The sequence below is a fragment of the Telmatherina bonti genome, assembly GCF_933228915.1.
Source record: "Telmatherina bonti genome assembly, chromosome: 7".
NCBI lineage: Eukaryota > Metazoa > Chordata > Actinopteri > Atheriniformes > Telmatherinidae > Telmatherina > Telmatherina bonti.
In genome coordinates this window covers 20442709-20460884 of record NC_136625.1, presented here as the reverse complement: position 1 = coordinate 20460884, position 18176 = coordinate 20442709, and the positions used below count along the sequence as shown (strand labels likewise).

Genomic DNA, 18176 nt, shown 5'->3' with positions numbered 1-18176 from the left:
TTTTAGTCATACCCAAATGTGCTGTTTCTCTTCTCATGCGCCTCGTCAAGGTTTCTCCCCTGTGCGCCTGGATTGTAGATGCCGGGAGAGGTACAAAGAGAATTCCAGATCAACTTCAGCTTGACAATAGATGAGTATAGCTAAGTACAAAGGGGCTAAACAGCGTTGCCTGCATCTAAACAGTCTTACGTACATTTCATTTAACACACAACATGCAGAGGAAATTATGCTTGTTAAATAGATATTTACAAAACTTGAATTCCATGACACTTTTTTTTTTATTTATTTTTTTTTAAAGGTAATGGTATCTTGGGGTTTTGTAATTGGGGCACATCTTTGTTGCATGCAGAAGTCAGAAACTGTTTGGAAATATTAGGAGGCAAGTGACATAAATCATTAAAATGGATCTACAGGCAGTGAATCAGAGGCGCGTGGCTGTGGTTTGCAGGACAAAGCAGACAGACAAAGCTTCCCAGAATGAAGCGACACTAACTGTGCTGCTGTGATCGTCCTTGCCAAGCATGATGGTTCCTGTTTCTTGTAAACAAACTGCCCTCCTGTGTTTTTTCTATCTTACACAACCCACATGCTTCCAGAATAAAAATCTTCTTTGTACTAAACAAACACACACACACAAACACACAAAAATAAAAACAAAATAAGAAAAAATGCCCAGCTCATTAGTGGGTTCAGATTAGGAGCTGCAAGTTAGAACTATATATACATATATATATATATATATATATATATATATATATATATATATATATATATATATATATATATATATATATATATATATGTGTATATAGATAGATATCTATCTACATATATCTATCTATATATATATATATATATATATATATATATATATATATATATATCTATCTATCTATCTATCTATCTATATATATATATATATATATATATATATATATATATATATATATATATATATATATATATATATATATATAGATATATATATATAGATATATATATATATATATATATATATATATATATATATATATATATATATATATATATATATATATGTGTATATAGATAGATATCTATCTACATATATCTATCTATATATATATATATATATATATATATATATATATCTATCTATCTATCTATCTATCTATATATATATATATATATATATATATATATATATATATATAGATATATATATATAGATATATATATATAGATATATATACATATATATATATATATATATATATATATATATATATATATATATATATATATATATATATATATATATATATATATATATATATATATATATATATATATATATATATATATATAAAGTTTTCCAGTTTTCCCCATCCTCTAATCGAGGATCCCCATGATGATGGCCACAAGCAGATTTTTTTTTTTCTTTTTTCTACAAATCCAGCTGTGTCAGCCTCTTCAACTAAGAAGGCATGTAGCACATGCACGAGGAAACATAAATCCATTGTTTCATCTCTGCCATCCGAAACAATTCAAGAGGAGTGTCATTGCTTTTTATCCTTTTACTTTTGTCTCAGTCCTGTTACATCAGAAGAGCATCAAATAAATTACAATCATTCACATGTCTCTAAAAAATTAATGGAAATATAAAGTAAATGGGAAGTAAATACTGCCACCGAACAAAATTATGGCACAGTTTTAACACAGATTCTCCAAAAAGGTGCAGGCTAACATGATTCTGAACAGATGTTTTTGTCACTTCAAACCTCACATGTGAAAAATCTTTGTCAATAAAAAAGCAGTCATAGCCAAAATTAATTCAGGACAGATAATGTGTGCAATATTTCAGATGCTTGCTCCTTTTGTGTTAAAGTTTATAGAATTGTTAAAGACTTCTGGGGGGAAAAAATGCATGCAGTTAGGTAGTAACCGTTACAGTTTGTTAAAAGTGGCAACCATTTTAAAAAATGCTTTCAATTATTTTTTTAAATATTCATATCCTTGCAAATATGGTTTGTTAAAATGTTAAAGAAGGTAGTGGTAACTTGCAAGACCACAGGCAATTCCCCCTTCAGATGGATTAATGGTATCATAAAAGCAAAGGGGTCATTCTGCACAAAAAGTAGTTTTCAAACTTGTGCTTTGAGTGTATTTTAAGGATTACACTACACTGTAATATATAATGCATAGAAATAAATCATAAGATTACATTCCTTCAATTGCCATAACATTTTAAGATGATTGTTACTTGAGGAAGATATCTGACTTCTAAAACAGTCAAACTTTTTTAAGCTTGCCATCTCACAAACACAAGATCAAATCCACATGACTGCCAATACAAGTCACAAATTACAACGTGTAGGATAGGATGTCACGTTTAACTCCCTGTCTTTGAGAGAAGAAAAAGGAAAAAGACTCCTGTTTTTGCCTTTGAGATATTCTTTGAGCCACTCGGCGTAACACACACATGTAAGCCATTAACAGAAGATTATAGTGGAAAACTGCATTAAAAAAGGGAAACTTGAATAAGAGATATGCACATGAATATGACACGAAACACCGATCACATTTTTACTAATAGTAATTACAATACTAAACCAAGTATGAGCTGAAAAAAAAATCTGTTTTAAATAACAGCTGGAACAGCAAATACATAGCAGTGTTTCAGAGCCCCTGTCACAGAAGAGCTGCTGTAAAGGGATTCTGCTCTGCTTCAAGCTGAATGTGCTTAATAAAATAGCTGCTGTGGAGGGGGGGAATTTAGGCCAGAGCTGTATTTCTGTTTACCTCTGTTTACCCGCAGCATATACTGGGAGCGATTTGAAAAAAACAGGTGCAAAAGCTGCAAATTCCTGTTCCACCTTATGGAGCCAGTGATGGAAAATTAGCATTGTTCATGTCTTCTTTGGGCTCCGGATACGCTGCCATCAATAAAACCAATTCCCTCTTTGCCATGCTTTAATCACTCACATAAACAGTTTTAATCAAATCTGCAAAACCTCAATGAATTTTTCCCCTTCAGATGCTTCTCTTGGCCCCATTTTTCATCTTCCAATTTTCCCTTTCTTGTCAGCTGTTTCTTTGCAGTTATCTCCTTGCCATTTTATTCTTCCCATTCTTTACACAGGAAATGAAGCAATTGCTGGAATTCCTTCCAAAATGTTTGAAAATTAAGAAATACATTGTTAATTGTTTATTTTTCATCATTTTTTTAAATTTATCTAGTTAACTGAAAGAAGAAGACAGAAAAACCAAGCAAGAAATAATGGTTTACCGAAGACATTACCAGGAAAATGAAGGGCCTATTTCACACACATGGATTAAACTAATCCTGGTCTAATACACAGAGAAGGAGAACTTTGGTGTTCTGTCTGTCTACGAAACCAGTCCTTAATCTCATTGAATTTAAAATGCTATACTCTGCACTCCACAAAACTGGAGATCACTGAGAACAGGGAAACATATGGGTCTCCATGTTGATTTATAGGCATGGTTTTCCAGGTATTGCATGATGCAATTCTTGCTAATTGTCTTTAAACATGTGTAAATTTATGGTGTGTTAAATTTGAATTTTCAATCAAATTCAATCAAAGACTGCTCTCCCAATGTGATTTTCCCCCCTCTTTCACAGCTTTAATTTCCCTAATATATTAATCTATTCCCTTTTATCCATTTCAGATGATATCAGATCTTTTCTGTTTCCCTGCAGTGGCCGCCTATACAGTTAAGTGTTGACACAGCATGAGTTCTGGTTGAAGACAGAGGATTTATCATCTAATCACAATGTCCTTGTCTGCTACATTTCCTTTTACATTTAGGGCATTTAACTGACTGCACTGAAGGAGTTCAAATGAAAGCAGGAACTAATCGAGAAATTTTCATCTCCCCCTCTAGCTCTGATTTCATACTAAGCATGTTTCCAGTCACAATGCTTAATGTTACAATAGTATTAATTATTTATTATAACATGATTGCAAATGTATTTTGATCTGTGAATGCAGCTGAATGTGTGTACACATGCATGTGTGTGTATGTGTGTGTATGTTTCTTTGACGGTGTCATTGGTAAAATATTTAAGTCTACAAGTCCTATATAATTATATTCATAAATGACCTCTGCACAAACTATTGCGGTGAATATTACAGCATAAACACGATTATGAATACCACCATGATGGATGTTCAATGTGAGCAATATTTGCATTGTTTTCACTCGGTAGAGCTAATCCAGTGTTTCTGAGCTCCTCTGTCCTTGACTCCAACATTGCCATTATGCAGCTTGCCTGGTACTCTTTGGTGTGAGAACATTGCCCCCTGCTGATTTCCTTTTGTACATTATCAGAGGCTTCAATAAACTTGTTGAGTGACAGTGGACACATGTATTGGAGTCCCTGAAATACCACGAAACTATCGCTCTTAGCTTTGACAGGCTTTTTCTGTGTTCTGTTTGCTCTCATGCTGCAGTCCCTGGCACCATCTCTTTGTGAGTTTTATCTGCAGTAAAAAGTTCATAGACTATCATGCTAAAGCAAATATTTTGAGTGAAGATAGCTAAAATAACACAAACTTGTGAAAAAAAACATATTCCCAATGAAGTCTGACAAACTTCAATTATTGAAAACTATTTATAAGATAGGAAAAGCACACTATTTAAGTAAATAGATTATTTTTTTGAATTGGGTTTGTTTTTTTTAAATATAAAAGTAACCTAATCTACTCTGTTATGTTGGAGAAATCATAAATTGATTACCAACCTTTCCTTAGCCAATAACACCAAAAAATAAATATCTTGTAACATGTAGCTCTAAAGACATGAAAAAAGGTAACAGGAAATTGAGTGAATTGCCAAAGAACTTGAGCTTTTCTGTGAAGTGAATGTGCTCTTTTGAGTTATCGTAGAAGATTAATACAGTGATTAACCCAGAACCCAATGTGATATATGATACATAGATTTTCTGAGACATTTGGCAGAAAGTCAAAAGTTATACTATAGATATTTTGACATATCACATGATATTAAATGGTAAATATCTCTAAAATATTTAGGTACTTTTTTTATTTTATGTTTTGTTAAACAGACAAATAACAACCTCATATTAAAAAAATTGGAGTTATCTGATAATTTTTTCATGGGTTCGGTCTTGATGATTTAAATATAGTTAGTACATTTAATTGACTGAAGTGAAGGAGTTACAGTGAAAAATGCAAATAGTCAACAAATATAATTTTTATGGGGTTTTTTTTTTTTGTTGTTTTTTTGTTTTTTTTCATAAAATAATACTCCATGATTCAGTTTTCTTGTATTGTAGCTGAACTTTCCAACAAAATAACTGGAATTCAAACAACAGTCTTGATGAAAAACAGCATTCACATGCTCTGCCATGTCGGATGAAAGCCTTTAATTTGTAGTCAGTTCTAACCAATACTTTCTGTTATAACCACCACTATTTACACTGTCTGCAATAGCACCCAGGCTTCTCCCTGCCCACAACAGGGGGAATCATTTCTTGTGAGAATATGAGCAACCCTGCTGTGAAGAAAGTGCCAAACCAAATGTCTGCCAAAAGTAAAAGACATGGGCTTATAATGCCTGATGTTTCCTGCCTCATGGCTGCAGATTTGGGGCAACTAAAGATCATCCTTTCAGTTTTAACATCTGACAAGAAACAGACTCATGTGAAGAGATGACACACTGTAAGTGCTGTGATTTGAAGTCTCATACAAACATTGGGGCCACACAGGCCCCAGCATGATGCTTGTCCGCTCTCTAGGCGCTCTAGGCAGAGATGAGCAGTTTATTGCATTTTGCTCTGTTACCTGTATGACAATGCAAGACTCGAAGTAAATGCATTTAAAAGCAAACAACCTATCCTTTCTTGTTTAAAGAATGTAAACAACAGAGCATGCATGTTGATTTAGCTAAAGTGTAATATTAGTTTATGTCTGTGGGTGGCAAAAACTGACATGTTTTGCCTTGGGGAATTATTTTTGAGGACAGCAATGCGTCAGCAGTTGTGCTAATCAATAACCAAAATCATGCTAAGATGTTGAGGAGCTTCACAGATCTTTTGTGTGTCTATAAATTCATCTAGTGGTGTTTTTCAGTTTGTTTCAATATTATTAGCACCATACTGTGTTTTTATGGGGGTACAGGCTCACAAAAAATCAGGTGCAGGCCAGCAGAAGTCTATTTTCAATTTAAAAAAAAGAAGCTAAAAGCCAGCCAGCTAAAACCTAAGCTCAGCCCATGTGTTGCTGGTTCAGCCAATACCTCTACCAGTCAACTTGACTTATAAAAGACTTCACAATGCAACTTGGTAAACTGAAAAACAAACAAACAAACAAAAAAAAAAATCATTTTACATTTTATTTTATAGAAATTATTGAATTTACTGGGATCGTGTGCAAACATGTTAAAAATCAAGTTGACAGAAGTCTTTGGCCCACCCTGGTCCATAAATGTTGTAAGTAGACTAAGCAGGAAAATGAGAGGCAAATGGAAGCTATTCATTATGTCATATATTTAAAGAAAGTAAACTAGACATTTGCTGGTAGTCTTACTGAAAAGATTTTTATAGGATTCGAACACTATGTTCTAACTTACTAAGTGTGGAAAAAGACAATATGCCAAATACCAAAACTGCTGTCTGGTTCTGCTTTTATTTCTAAAATCCAGAAATGTCAAGCAGTTAAAGTAAGTTAGTCATGCTATGTTCACAACTACAATTGTGGCTCTCATCCAAACTAATACAAAGTGCTATTAAGAACTTTTTTTTTTTCAAATTCTGTCCTCAACTTCAAGATGAACATCTATTTAAAGAAAAACTTTGTGCAAATAAGTTTCTGTGTTTTGTAAGCTTTTTTTTTTTTTAATTTAAAATCCTTCCGTCCCAACATTTTTCTATTAAAAAAATAAAATTGTGTTTGATCTCATATTCCCTCTTTTCTTTCTCATATTTAAATAAATATTAGAAACTGACTACGAGTTTATGTCACGCAAAATTTTCACAAAGAATAATTAATCTCGAAGACAGATGCTGCAGAGAATTGTATGATCAATGAATTAACAGTTGCTCTATCAGATTACAATGTGATGTCATGTAATCTAAAAAAAAAAAAACTAAAAAAAAAAAAAAACCCATATATAACAGGAAGTTGTAGTTTGTCATTGCACCAATCAGCTATTAGATTACTTGGACGCCTTGGCTCTACCCAAACAACAGGAGCAGCAGGACAAATCTCTAAATAGTATAACATAATTTGGTTGTGCATTGGAAATGTTTTATTTACGTATTCAAGGAAATTTGGTGTACTTTTTCCAAGTAAAAGACATCAGGTCAGGTAATGTCAAAGCTTAGAGTGGATGTAACAACAACGACAGCAGATACTGTTAGCAAGCGTTAGCAAGGTGTCAGATGCTACCATATTTAGCTAAACAGACGTAATACCTCGGCAGATCGAAGAAAAAGTTATTTCATACTCGCTGTTGTAGACTTGTAATATACTACAACACGGATACTGTTTTTTTATGCATGAACGTACATATAAGCAACCAACGGACACAGACTAATGTGTTTATATCTGTGTGCTCCAGTACGTTGTTGTCATTTAAGCTAGCAAGAGGACGTTAGCTTAGCTGCTACATAAACGACAACCGCCACCAAACTGGAAAAAACATTGGATTTAGTGGGGTTTAAATCGGGCTCGGCGGGTTCGCTGACCCCTCAAAAGAAAATGAAGAAGAGGAAAGAGTTGAACGCCTTGATCGGACTCGGAGACAGTAAAAGGAAGAAGGCCAAAAAGGGATCTGGTCATCGACTTCTACGAACTGAACCACCAGACTCGGAGTCTGACTCGAGCTCTGAAGATGACGACTTCAACAACCTAAACAGCGCAGCGAACTTTGGGAAGTAAGTGTGTTAAATAAAATCCTAAAATATAACATGTCCGTTCTACTTTAAATTTAGACAATTAATTCGTTGTCTTAGTCTAGTTAGTCTTGTTCAAATCCAAACATGCATTTAATATTTCCCTATAAACGAACTATTTCCCCTGACACAGCAGCTACTTTTAAAAATCAATATATACATTTAAAAATGTAAATATAAAGCAAATGCTTTATTGAAATAACTATAGTGCACATTTGAAGAATACCTAACATTTTTCTTACTTTTGGTCACATCATACATCATGAAATATTTTCAGTGATCAAAAACGTATGTATATATGTATGTATGTGTGTGTATATATATATATATATATATATATATATATATATATATATATATATATATTGTGTATATAAATAATAGAGAATGTATGTCTTAAAAGACAGTACACAGTAATGTTTAAAGATTAACTCCTTAATTTCCATTAATGTTGTCACCTTCCTGATTCATCTTTGATCCAAAATGTTCTCTCAGATTTGGCAAAATGTTTTAAAAAATATTTCAGCAGGACATTGTTATTCCCAAGACATTCTCTTGTGTGCATATAAACGAGAGTATTGAGAAATTCCACCCCAACACAATTTTGACAAGAGAAGAAAAGGATAAAAACCAGCAAATGCTTTAGATTGCTTGCTGACACATTCATGTACCGTCTCACCTGCTAAGTGCTCTGTAGAATGTACTGGGAACCTGAGTGCCTGTAGGAAACACAATTCTGGAATATCTCTAACATTGCAGCACTCAGTTGCTTTTTCAGTTTTATTAATTTTTTGTTCTTTGTTTTGATTTTTATTGATTTGAAGAAATGACTGGGCAAAAGGTTGAAATGAAGGGGTTAGCAGAGTTTGCATAGGTATAAAGCTGTTAAATCAAATCAAAATCACTAGGAGTAATGATGACTTTCTGTGTGTTATTTTTTTATGCCACATACCCTTTTATTCATGCAGAATAATTGCTAATAATAATTGCCGCGCAAAAACAAAAGGGACGGCTCACACTTGCCATGAAAAAGAATGACATAGCAGACAGCCCCGTGCAGCAGTGAGTTATTCTGTTTGTACTTGCACACCCTTTCCACTGTACATGTTAATTATTTAAAATGTTTCCATCTCAACGAGGCAGACCACTAATATTTAAAAATAAACAAAACAAAGTTGTATCATTTTTTTAAATCTAAACTAAAAATTTGTAAAAACTGTAGGAATTATTGAGGAGTAATGTAGTTACTTTGAAATGAGTATTTTCACAGTAGTTATATATTTGCACCAACAACAGACTTGTATGTATAAAGGTCTACTTGCTTCTACTTTAATGAATAGAAAATAATTCAGATGAAATTGTTCCTACTTTATAAACTGCTGAAATAATAGAACCACACAATTCTTCTGAAGGATATGTTGATTAATTAACTTGAAAAAGAAATCTATTTTTAATCAGGTTTTGCTTTTCAACAATGTGTTGTGTAACCGAGTCAGGTCAGTTTTCCTCAGGACAGATTGCCTGTAATATAGTCATTAGACAAATTATACAACATGACTTTGATATGCTGGTGTAGTGTGTACGCCACACATATTTCAAAGAATGATTCCTTTTAAGTATTCCTCATAATTCCCATGACGCACAGCCCTTCTGAAAATATCTTCATTAATACTGAAAGAGGTTCGGCAGTTCTGATATCTAATGTTACTGTGTGCCTTTTCACAGGAGAAGCTACACACAGTGCTGCAATGTGTGCTACCCGTTATTTCTATTCATCATACTGGCTGCTTGTGTCATGGCCTGTGCTGGACTCATCTGGATGCAGATTGCTCTAAAGGAAGATCTTGATACACTAAAAGAGAAACTGCACAGTAGTAAGTCTCACGAGTTATCACTTACAAGGTGATGGTCATAAACAACACGCTGCCCCTTGGACACTTATCAAGTCTATATGCTAAGCTAAGCAGTCACATGCTCAATTGTGTTAAATTCTGCTTTAACAATATCGTGTTGCTTTCATTGTAGTGGAATCCAACCAGAAGGTGTCATCAAGTGAAATATCAAAATTAAGCGAGGAACTTAAAAGCAAGGAGAAAAAACTTGATGATATCGAGAACGGAGGCATGGGGTTGAGCAAACTCTGGTCCAACATAACAGCAATCAACCAAAAGGTGAGTTGTCACATCTGTACGGAGGTTTGGAGTCCTCCATAAGTTTCACACAGTCATAAAAGGGCCGCAGTTTTTATTGAAAGGTGTCAGAGAATATTTAGACTCTTTGTAATGTTTCAGTCAGTCTGTTTGTTACCCTGCACCTGACAATTCCTGTTCAATAAATAAAACAACAGTGATGTCATCCAAAGGGTAAAGACCAGCAGTCAGTGTTTTGATTTTGTTTTTCTAAATAAAAATCATGCATGTTTGAATTTTCTTTGGTTCTGCAGGCAAAGGCCTTTCTTAGACATGCAGCTCTTTCCATTTATTAAAGCTGGAGTAGGTAATGTTGGGGAAAGTGGCACCCTGTCTTGGCTCCTCCTCCCTCTGGTTTTGCTCCTTGCATGATCCAAGGCTTTTTTCTTACCTCCGCCAAGGGAGTTATGTTATACCGACGTTTATTTGTTTGTGTTCAAGATAACTCAAAAAGTTATGGACGGATTTTAGTTAATGTTTCAGGAGTAGCTGGAAATGTAAAAAGGAAGAACAGATCTAATGTTGGTGGTGATCCGGATCACTGTTTGGATTCAGGAATTTTTTTAAAGGCCATGGCGGAGGTTTGTGCTCTCTGAGAGCTTTTCGAGTTTGCAGCTTTTTCCACCAACAATTTTTCTCTTTCTCGGCTGTTTAGCGGGGAGGAGGCAAATAAACCGAGCCGGGTCGGGAAAATCCTTCCTGCATTTTCTCAGCCATGAAGAAGCTTACGAAATATAAGAAATGAACAAGTTCAATTCGGCCCAAATGTATTGATTGGTCAGAATTTTTAGATTTACAGTAACCTGAGGGGTCTAACTATATTTCTTATTGTTCACGATTACAAAATATATAGACTACTATCAGGACAAGGAACCACTTTACCAAGAGTAAAGAAAAAAAATGTCTGCGCAAGATTATCTACCCCAGTTTTAAAACTTAACGAAATTTTTCAGCTTTTTTGTAACTTATTTTGGTTGGCTCAGGTACTCTATAATATTTGCTCATCACTGAGTTTAAGCTGCATGCAGCAAACAGTAGTGATGGGTCTTAAAATGGCATGCAATCTGTTGTAATCAACAGATTAAATGATGACATAATTACAGCTGTTCTTCACAGTGGTTCTTTGCTTTTATTTGGTGCAGCTCCTGCTCGTATGAACAGCACAGCAATCACAGAGAGGACACATTAAATATGGCACTGTCATCAGTGTGTTCGAATAAAACTGATGCAGCCATCAATGTTTTACTTCTCGTCAGTCTCAGATGTAGGGCTGCCTCAAATTACTATCACAGTATGTATTTACCAGTGTAACAACATACTTTTGAGTATTTGCCTAAAGCTGCCACAATTTTATTTTTAGAGAAAAAGATGCTTTTTTTTGTGTTGGAAAAAGCCTAAATGTTTAATTAAACATAGTCATACAGCAACAGTGTTAATAAACTGTTTTTCTGTATCTGGTCATATAGAGTGGTGATTTATGTGTGTACGTGTCTGGGTCATTCACCTCGGACAGAGAGGGGAACAGAATGGATGTATAACTCCACAATAAAAAGAAAAATAATTATGTTCAACAATAAGAATTTTAAAAATAGATTCTCACGTTTTCATGAGTTTTCGGCCTTACTTGGATTCCAAAATAATGTAAACTTGAGTTGGCACTACACAGTTCAGATAAAAATGGTTAAAAAAAAAACTCAATTTTTTAAGAGATCTATAAAGTTTACAATGAATGCACCATTATATTACAATAATAATTAAAAACTCTCTCTTGCTGCTGAGAATAAATGCTTTGTTTTATTTCATTTTGACAGATCACGCTGCTGGACTCTGCTGTGAACAGTTTGAAGATTAATTTGAAATCAGCTGCTGATTTAATCAGCCTTCCTGCAACCTTTGAAGAGCTTCAAAAGGTAAAGCTTCAAGAAATTGGACAAAAACAGATGCCTTGTACAATTCTTAGAAACTGACTTTATAAATATTTTATTTTCCAGAGTGTTGCTACAATAGGCAGCACATTAACGAGTGTACAACACGATGTAAAGACTATGAAGACTGCTCTGGAGAATCAGAAGAAAGATGATGACTTGAAGAAGACAATGGTAATTTTAAGCATTCATAGTTTGTGATTTTAACCCCAAACAGCCGACTGAGGATGAAGCGACTTGCTGAGATGAAACTTCTTACAGAAACAAATATTTGGAGATTATTGCCTCTGTCCTTGCTGGCAGTAGTTTCATGTTTCCCTTTGTTCGCTTTATTTTAATCTTTGACTTTTTCTGGTCTTTTAAAGGTAGCTTCAGTCATCAAACCCCATGTTGTACTTTTCATTATGCATTCATATTTCAGACTGAATTACCAGCTGTGACTGTTTGCTGCAGTACAGTTTGAGTGATAAATGCATCTGCTGTGAATAGTCAGAACTTGATATCTTATTTTCGAACTGTATGTTATACATTGTTTTCACTGTCAAGACTATTGGGCTTGCTTAATAAATAATTCATGGCCTCAAGCTCTTGGATTTCAGGTTCATAAATCTGTAAGATTTTATTTCATGAGTCAGAGTTGGAATCCACTGATGCAGCTTGTCATTTTGTATATACGTCTCTCAGTGCACTGCAGAAAGTACTGAAGGGTGCTTTGTACATTTGCTTTGCTTATTATTTATTGATTAATTTAGAGAGATGGTTGTTTACAAAAAATGTCTTGATAGCAACACCGGTTCTAAAGTAAATTTGTGCAATAAATTTGTGTAACCAGTGTATAATGTACTTTTCCCTCAGCTGCTAACTGTAATGGTGCTTTTGCTAATTTGTTTAATTCAGAATTAAGGGAAATCTGCTTACATATGACCAGGGTGACTCTGTTGATGAAATGTTTGTTGATGTGCCTAATCATGGCATGAATCAAGATGTGAAGCTGTGGTGATCATTGCTCCAGTCAGATTAATTAGCATTAACCCACGCAGACAAGCATGCTTTGCAGTTCTTGTCAGGCGGATGTTGAAAGAGTCATCATGATAAAAAGGTCCTGTCATTTCTTGGACCTATGCCTTGGGTTAGCATTTATAATACATGAAACAAGTGCCAATCTATTTATGGAGCTTAGATGTTTCAGTTTGCATCTGGAAACTAGGGCAGATATCTAACAGAGCTGTAGATTTTTTTTTAATGTACTTTGTTTTGTTAAGGCACACATCCAGTGGAAGAAGAAATGACCATATATTATAGTCTCAGTACATAATGTGTTCACTTCAACATTTGAATAGCTTTACACACCACTTGCTGTCTCAAAACTAGATGGGTTTTTTTTGTGTGTATCTAACTGCAAGTAATGCATCAATCATCAATTGTTACATTTTCATAGGACATAACAGACCTCAGAAGAGCCATGGTAGAGATAAACAAGACAGAAGAGCAGCACCACACATGGACTGATGATCAGATCCACATCCTCCTTTCTACTGTCGCACATCTTCATCAGCGAGTAGCCTCACTGGAGAATGGGTCAGAACACAGTGTGAGTAACATGCTTTATTGTGTTGAACACAATCAGCAGTTGGTGATATTCGTGAAAAATTTACATTTCCGTTGTCAAGTTGCTCCAAAATGTCCGTTTCCGAAGGTAATGATTTTTTCTGCTCGAATTTGATACCCTGTAGATCCGGGGTGCCGAATTCCAGTCCTCAAGATGTACTATCCTGCATCTTTTTGATGTAGCCCTTCTCCAACACACTTGACCCCGCTGTAGAACGTGTAAGGGCACATTTGTCCCTGGCTTTTGATCTAAATCCTGGTTCATTTGCTCAGAGTCCGCTTCGTTTGGGGAATTGTGAATGTGCAAACAAATTTTGATGACGATCAAAAAAAAGCAGACTTGCTCTGCCTACAAATGCAGGTCTTTGTCTTTTTCAAGCGAAACACATATAGGAACCAGACTACAAAACAAAAAGTATTCTTAGTTCAGAGCACAGCATTATGGATAAACACAACCAAAATATGGGTGAGTAGGACAATAGGCAGCCCTGGATGGGAGATACAGCTTATGGTCAAAGAATTTGGGATAAGTTTAGCTAGAAATATGATCAACCTAAGACCTCTAGGAATGTATCTCCATATTTAGCTGCAATGCACTAGAAACTGTAAGTTGCCATGACAATACAGAAGAGATTTCTTCTTTGTGTGTGATTCATTTGAATAATGTAGCATGAACACAGTCTTGGACCAGAAAAACATGGCACCCCCAGTCTCTAACTGGAGCAAATTTAAATGGTGTAAATGTAGCCTTAGTGGCACTATGACGGTTGGGTCACTTTACTGGGCTCTCTTCTGTTTCTATTGCCAGTGATTGAAGTTAGATGTAATAAGTATCAAAAGAGGAGGAGGATATCTTTTTAAATGAAGGCTAATACATTTGGTCACTGATTGGAGGCGTCACATTTGAACAGCCATGATCTTATGTTTGATTGATGAATGTTTATTGCGCCTTTAATCACCAAGAAGATAAATGTGCCTCCAGAAAATGGAAATTACCTAAAATCATTTGCTTTGTCTGGAATGAAATATGTTAAGCAGAGTCTGTGAGTTCCTTCATTTATCTAAGACTACATTGGTTTTCAGCATTAGCCATGTGATCGATTTGGACATATATGCTATTTGAGCTTGTGGGGCTAAGAAGAGCGTTGCGTGCATATTCCAGAAAATATGCTATTTATATTGTATACACTCCATGTATTTGTTTAACTTCTATTTGCTTTCTGTTGGTAAACTCAATGTGTATTAGAACTGCGCAGTATATTGTTTGAGCACCCTCTTCACAATGTTCATGTGTGCAATAGTCACATCACACATCCTGCAATGTTGGGAGGCCAATGAACTTGATGTTCTTATCAATTTAAAGGGTACCTGGCACACAGATTTTTTTTTTTATATCCAATGACAGTAAACAAGCCTGATTGTAAAACACAATTCACATTTGCACATTATAAAATGAAACATGTACTTAAGATCAGTGCAGGTTAATTGCCAATAAGATGGCAGGAATGCAGCTTACTTTAAAGTACTATTGAAGTCATCTGCTGTTTGTTTTTTTAATATATATATTGCAACATATATTGCAGGGTTTGATGTAATTTTTTTCTCTTTATTCCAATATCATGCAGCCCTAATGTGTATGCATAGTGTCGTAGTGTTCTTGCTCTGATTCATCCCTCAGAATTCACATCAGGATTCTTTTAATTAATTTTTTTCTCAAGGTGGCAAAAGCTTCATGCTGAACTGAAGGCTTCAAAACAGCCGTTTGCAAGCTAATGAGCGGCATCCTGGTGTCTTTTCATTTTTATATATAGTCTACATCCAAGTCCAGGATGTTAAAATACAGATTAGAGTTTTACAATTGAATACCTTCTTCCCCCACAAATGTATTTTTTTTTCTGTTCTATCAGGGGATGTAAACTATAGAGAAGCTTCAATTGCTCAAAAAATCAATAGCAGCACAAATGATTTCATTAACTAATAATTCTTTATTTGAGCATTATTTGTTTTTAGCAACCCACATGTATTTTAAAATGCAGTTTATAGGTTGGAGTTTGGAGCTTTTACTCCGTTTTCCTGTGTTACTCAAGAAATTTCAGTTTTTATCAACCACAGATATGTAATACAAGATTTTCATAACTTCTGATTTTGTCCTGCTAGGTCAATAACAGTGGTGATCCCACACCTTAGACCTTTTTAAACTGTGGATTTTAAACAGTAAATATTATATATTTTCTTCAAGAACTACCATGTAGATGTAAGGAAATTAAAGAACTGAAAAGATGTGACAGGAGAGCAGACAGGAAAAACAGGGAAAAAAACTGTGTGTGCTCTTATTGTGTGTGTGTGTGTGTGCTTAGTGTGTGTGACAGAGAAAGTATGATTGTACAGGAGCGTAGAGCTGTCATCCTCATAAAAAAAAAGTTTGGGCCTTGTTACGTTATAACGTGATAGTTTTATTGTAAAAATGTGAAACTATCACGTTACAACGTGATAAGTTTATTGTAAATGAGGATGACAGCTCTACGCTTCCGTATGATTGTGTGACTGTTTCATAAATTATTCTACCTTGAGTGTGTAATAGCTTACGTTTTTAACATTCAAAAATTGTTTTTGCCAAGCACCCTGTGCTACTTGTTGTATGAAAAATACTTTATAAATAAAACTTGATTTGATTTGATTTACAGTCGCAGAATAATGATGCAGAGTTCCCACTGGCAGTTAGCATTGATCCTACAGTAAGAGAGATGGTGAAAGAAGCTACAACAACGAAAGCAACACCTGCTGATGTGAAAGGTAAATTGAATGATTGTTTAATGTTTTCACAATGTGCGTCTGTGTGTTGCATTGTCATTTATTCTCCCATTCCATTTAACAGAGATATCCACACCACTGACAGAGGCACACACAAGCAGACGCCCTCGCTTCTTAACTCCACGTCGGTCTAAGAGAAGTGCTGTCTCAAAATGTCCAAAGAGGGTGTCCCTGTCTGGTGTCAGTTCTCAGAAAGGTAATTATCACTGCATTTCACCATTTCTTGAAAGTATAGTTGTGCATTTTAGGCGATACATGCACATGTTTTTTTTTCCAGAATTAAGTAAGAAGATTGAGGCTGAGCTAAAGTAGAATAAATCTGCTCAATGCTTGGTGTCACTTTATTAATGACACTTGAGGAATTTATTCCTCTTAGGCTGACAGCGAGGCATTTAATCCCTATTTTTTTCTGATGTTTTTGGATCAGTTCAGCAAGTCACATGTTAATCTTATGTTAATTAATGAGCTTTAAAGGCCTTGATAGGTGAATGTTTGTATGTTTTTGACACAACCAAGCCAGTTAGGTCCCATGTTTATGTAAAATCAGGTTGCAGGTAGTGGCTTCATAGGACTGTCTGCATCAAGATCAATTAACACTGACAAGTGAAGTGAGGAGAATCTACTTCTCTGTTACAAAAGCTCTGTTTTAAGATCAGATTTTATCCAGTTTTTATTCAAGTTCGGATCAGTTTGATGCTTTGCTCAAAGCACATCAGAAAAAAAATTGAAAATTAGTTTTGGAGACACCAATACTACTTATTATGGTGTGGAAGGTATTTAATGGATGCTTTAATTGCAATTGTTAGGCAAAATAATTTGTGTTAGTACTGAATTAATGAAGTTGCAGCTTATAACTATAGTTGATTTTCAAAGGGACATGGGTTTCTTAAAGACACAGGACAGACCTTTTGCCATTTTCCGCATCACACACCTCTTATCCATGACTAATTCAGCATCCACCCTACATCCTACCTGACCTGTTAGCTCCCCAGCCAGTAAAAGATTATGTTACAATGACTCTTGTTTTGTTTCTTTCTCTTTTTTAATCTTTTTGCGTTTCTTTGCTGAATCAGCAACAGTGTGCGTTTAAAACAGCCAGTTCCTTGTTATACTGCGAAGCAAAACATCAAGTCGCGACCAGGATGTTAAAGTTGTATAGTGCGGTTTTCAGCCTTGGGATGCTGCTGGCTAGTAGCGGCTCTAGAAATACACATGATAGATGTGACTGTGTCATCAAACAAGTCCGGAACCTGGAGCTTTACCGTCAAAAAGTTACGTAATGCGGCTTTAATCTCATCCAGAGACTTCCTTCTTCCTTCTCCTTTTTTTTTAACCATGAAATAACTCCTAGAGCACTCTCAGTTATGTTTTTTTTAATAGTCTCTTTACAGTTGTGGAAGGACATGGTCTTTCACCTTTTACCTAAACTGAATTGATATTTACAAACATATGTCATGTTGTTGTGTATGACCCTCAAATCTGTGCAGGCAAGCAAATAGGATATGTATAGTTAATAAAAATAATAATGTTTTAATTTGTTTTGCAGACTTGGAAGAGATCTTCCAGGGGGAAGGTGTTGGACGTGATTCACTCGGACTTACCTACCAACAGCTGAAGAGAGCATTTGGAACATCAGTTCCCAGTGAACAGGCCTTGAAGTGCTTTGACAATGACAGGGACCAGAGGTATTCCTTGATGGAGCTGAGAGCTGCTGGAGGTTTC

The 18176-nt window shown here is 35.0% G+C and overlaps 1 protein-coding gene across 1 annotated transcript in view; it reads left to right on the top strand.

Moving 5' to 3' along the window:
• Window positions 1–7199: 7199 nt before the first annotated feature.
• Window positions 7200–18176, top strand: part of efcab14 (EF-hand calcium binding domain 14) — a gene marked incomplete at its 3' end in the record, with an annotated part of 11716 nt that continues 739 nt past the window's right edge. The window contains exons 1-10 of the mRNA XM_079243789.1: window positions 7200–7334; window positions 7588–7903; window positions 9647–9795; window positions 9947–10092; window positions 11922–12020; window positions 12102–12209; window positions 13474–13626; window positions 16328–16436; window positions 16519–16650; window positions 18001–18171. Of these exons, the coding sequence (XP_079099915.1) occupies window positions 7728–7903; window positions 9647–9795; window positions 9947–10092; window positions 11922–12020; window positions 12102–12209; window positions 13474–13626; window positions 16328–16436; window positions 16519–16650; window positions 18001–18171 (1243 nt within the window). The 5' untranslated portion in view covers window positions 7200–7334; window positions 7588–7727. The remainder of the gene's footprint in view (window positions 7335–7587; window positions 7904–9646; window positions 9796–9946; window positions 10093–11921; window positions 12021–12101; window positions 12210–13473; window positions 13627–16327; window positions 16437–16518; window positions 16651–18000; window positions 18172–18176) is intronic.